The sequence below is a fragment of the Pituophis catenifer genome, unplaced genomic scaffold (assembly GCF_029215685.1).
Source record: "Pituophis catenifer annectens isolate HBS135680 unplaced genomic scaffold, rPitCat1.0.hap2 SCAF_12, whole genome shotgun sequence".
Lineage (NCBI taxonomy): Eukaryota > Metazoa > Chordata > Lepidosauria > Squamata > Colubridae > Pituophis > Pituophis catenifer.
In genome coordinates this window covers 2,223,622-2,227,500 of record NW_027256892.1, presented here as the reverse complement: position 1 = coordinate 2,227,500, position 3,879 = coordinate 2,223,622, and the positions used below count along the sequence as shown (strand labels likewise).

At 38.4% G+C, this 3,879-nt stretch overlaps 1 protein-coding gene across 2 annotated transcripts in view; it reads right to left on the bottom strand.

The window, feature by feature from the left end:
• Positions 1-652, bottom strand: part of CHMP7 (charged multivesicular body protein 7) — a 24,801-nt gene extending 24,149 nt beyond the window's left edge. For both annotated transcript variants that reach the window (XM_070952445.1, XM_070952446.1), the window contains exon 1: positions 308-652. In XM_070952445.1, coding sequence (XP_070808546.1) covers positions 308-597 — 290 coding nt within the window. In that variant the 5' untranslated portion in view covers positions 598-652. The remainder of the gene's footprint in view (positions 1-307) is intronic.
• Between the last annotated feature and the right edge of the window lie 3,227 nt (positions 653-3,879).

Below are 3,879 nucleotides of genomic sequence, written 5' to 3'. Positions count from 1 at the left end.
TGAAACACATTTTAAGAAATAATGGATATATTATTATATTATATTATTATTTAATAATAATAAAAAATTAATAATAATAATAATAATAATAATAATAATAATAATAATAATAATAATAATAATAATAATAATAATATTTTTATAACGACACGAGGTCCAATACGGCTTCCCCTTCTTGCCTTCCTGGAAAAGGCAAGGCCTTCGAGGGAAACTGTGAGAGGCCGTCAGCACATGCTCAGAGGCACTCTCGCCCCCCCCCCCCACACACACCACACACACCGAAACCGAGCGGCCCCGCCGGCCTCACCTGAGCAGCTCTCGGAGGACGGTGCCCAGGCTGAGGGGGACGCTCCCCCGGCGCTCGAAATCCTGCTGGAGCTCCCTCAGGCAGGTGCAGATCCCTCCTTTCCGCCTTCCCCATTTCAACACCAGCTCGCTCCAAAAGCCCATCTTGCTGTCCCACTCGGTGGCGTTAACCTCCCGGCTCTGTTTAAAAGCCGAGAATAGAAACGCCATGCGTTCTTCATCCGTTTCCCACTCTAGCGTCAGGTCCCCTTCCGGGGCCGGCGCGACCCGCGCCTCCTCCGGCGAAGACATCTACGCGAGCCCCCGGCTTCTCACGGCCTAGCTACCCTTCGCCTCAACGGCCGTTCCCCCCGACAGCGGAAAGCGCATGCGCGCGGAGACAAAAAAAAAAAAAAACGGCCGACGTCACTGGGAGCGCAGAGATAGAAAAGGTCAGAGGTTGTTTTTTTTTTTAAAGTGCCCGCGTTTTTTTCAAACCCAATGGGAAGGCAACTGAGAAAGGGCGCCCACATAGAGCTAGGAAGAAGTCAAGATAATGACTTTTAAATGAATTGGAATAAGATTGCAATATTTGGAATATCTTTAATTGTAACTATAGAAAATGCAACAATTTTTATTTATTTATTATCATATTTATATACCGCCCTACTCCCAGGGGACTCAGGGCCGTGAACAGCCAAGATAAAAATACAAATAACATACAAAAGTTAAAAGCTATTAAAAATAGATTAAATAATTTGGACTCAAAAACAAATTTAAAAACATCCAATTTATGTAAAACATTTAAAACCCAATTTAAAATTGGAACATTTTTAATTGTAATCTTGGAATTTAACTAAAAAATTGGAAATTATATTGTATTATGAATTCATTAGATTTACTGTTCAATTAAAAGTGATTAAAATATTGTTTGAAGCGGCACAAATATATATATTTGAAAAAGTAATTGAAAGAGCCTTGGTGGAGCAGCGGACTAAAGCGCTGTTAAAGTAGCACTTAGCTGCCAGCTGCCTGCAATTACTGCGACTTCAAATCTCACCAGGCTCAAGGTTGACTCATCCTTCCGAGGTAGGTAAAATGAGGACCCGGATTGTGGGGGTAATAAGTTGACTTTGTATAAAAAACAACACCGCTTGGGGGGGTCCGAAAGCCCTACTAAGCAGATATATACAAAAGTATGAAGGCTATTGCTTAACGCATTGTAAGCCGCCCTGAGTCGCCGGGGAAGGGCGGCATATAAATTGAATCAATCAATCAATCAATCAATCAATCAATCAATAAAATTGGATTTAAGATGTACAGTGCAAAGTAACTTGGTTTATTGTTTAATAAGAAGGACCACATATAAATTTGAAAAAGCAATGGAAAGGAATGATTGTAGTGTTATATATTTAAGGGGCTTTTAGTAAGATATTGGATTGTAATTGACAAAGAAAAATATTTATGTTGTGAGATTTGGAATTTAAGGGTTTTAATTTGGAGAAATAAAAGGGAAAAATTGAATTTAATTAAGATTAGAGATTAGGGCAAAGGGTAACACTGGTTAACAAAAATTAAAGAGAACGATTATTACAGCAAACAGTGAAATATATAAATTGTGTTGGAGATGACTAAAAACTAAAAATGGTGTAGGTGGGGGGTTAGACTAGATGACCTACAAGGTCCCTTCCAATCCAGTGCCTTTCAATTCTGTTATACCGTTACTTCATCTGAATCCTGCGAATTGTTTAAAGGAAAAGCATTAAGCATTAATATTTGTCACGTTCATTATACAACAATCCTGCAATGTTGATTGTTGTTAATTACTGCAGTTTAAAAATGTGGCAAAACCATCTTTGCTCTGTCGGCAAAGTGTTTTTTTCAAAAGACATCTGGAGTTTGTATTTTTCCTTGAAGACATTTTGCTTCTCATCCAAGAAGCTTTTTCAGCTCTGACCTGTGCTTGGTCTAATTTCTCTGTCCCCTTTTCTATGAAAGGCCTTTAATGAATGCTCTCCCTATTATTATTATTATTATTATTATTATTATTATTATTATTATTATTTGATTTGATTTATATGCCGCCCTTCTCCGGAGACTCAGGGCGGCTTACAATGCGTTAAGCAATAGCCTTCATACTTTTGTATATTTATACAAAGTCAGCTTATTGCCCCCACAAACCGGGTCCTCATTTTACCTACCTTAGAAAGGATGGAAGGCTGAGTCAACCTTGAGCCTGGCAAGATTCGAACTTACTTTAATTGCAGACAGCTGGTGTTAAATTACAGTGCCTTTGTCTGCAGAGCTATCCAGGCTCTGCAGACCCTTCCCTTCCCTACTTCCCACAACTAGATAAAAGTGGGGTTTCCAAGACGAAGGGTCACACCTAACTAACCATGGTTTATTCAGTTAAGAATTGGAGGGGATGCCTTTAAATCCCAGCCCTATACGTTAGCCTGGGGCTGCAAGAGACAGACAACTGCTGCTCTCAGTGTGCATGCAGACAAGCTCCACATTTATCCCCGATTCCCAGTGGCAAAGAGTTCCCACTTCAGCCTTATAAAGCCAAAGCCAAACCCAAACAAAATGAAAGAGAAAATGGAATTCAAACTTGCTGCAACCGTCCGTAACGGAACTTTCATTGCGAAAGTGAAATGTGAAAGCAGAAACATTTAAGAACAAGAAACATTTAAGAAGGATCGAACTGCATGAGGTGAGGGGGCTCTGATTTAGAAAAGTTAACAAAAGCACCAAGGGGAGCAGAAATCCAGCATGGTAATGCGGAGAATATCCTTTCCATTGTCCTTGGCTTCTCAAGGTCGTTGAGGTGAGTGAACTTTTCGGCTTCCTCTGAACTCTCTGTACAGCACAGGGACTGAGGGCAAGATTCAGTTTCCTGGTATTTTTATTTTTTTGCAAAATAACTCGGTTAGGTGGTGTATACTAACAGCTGTGATCAGTAATGAAAATTATCTTTCACTTTTATACAGGGTGGATTTGATTTAAATCGAGTTGATTTAAATCACAATTTAAATCATGATTTAAATCATTAGTAAAAAGGCTTGATTTAAATCAACTCGATTTAAATCGTAATTTTTAAAGAGCAACTGTCATCTCTGCTACTCCTTTGACCTGCTGTTGACTCACTGAGAGTCCCAGTGTTGCAAAATATACAGCCTCATGCTACATAACTAAGCTCCATTTCATGCTGAATGAACTAAATTATTTATGTATCTTAAATAGAAAACTATCTTACGATAGATTTTTACCCCAAAAGTTTTTTATTAAAATAAATTCAATAAAAATCAAAAAAATCCGATTTAAATCAAAAAAATCCGATTTAAATTAAAAAAAATCTGATTTTTTTGATTTTTAAAAAAAATCATTGATTTTTTTCCACCCTGGTTTTATAACATCCATGGAAACTCTGTGGATGGAGGCTTTCATTATAGACCTCTCTGCAATGCTGATCTTACCAGGGCAAAATTCTAGAGTTTCTGCAGTTAACAAGTGACCTCAAAAATGATCTTGATCAATTAAGATGTTCCTGTATCCCTGATTCCTATGTTTTCATATGAAATGGTTGAGCATAAG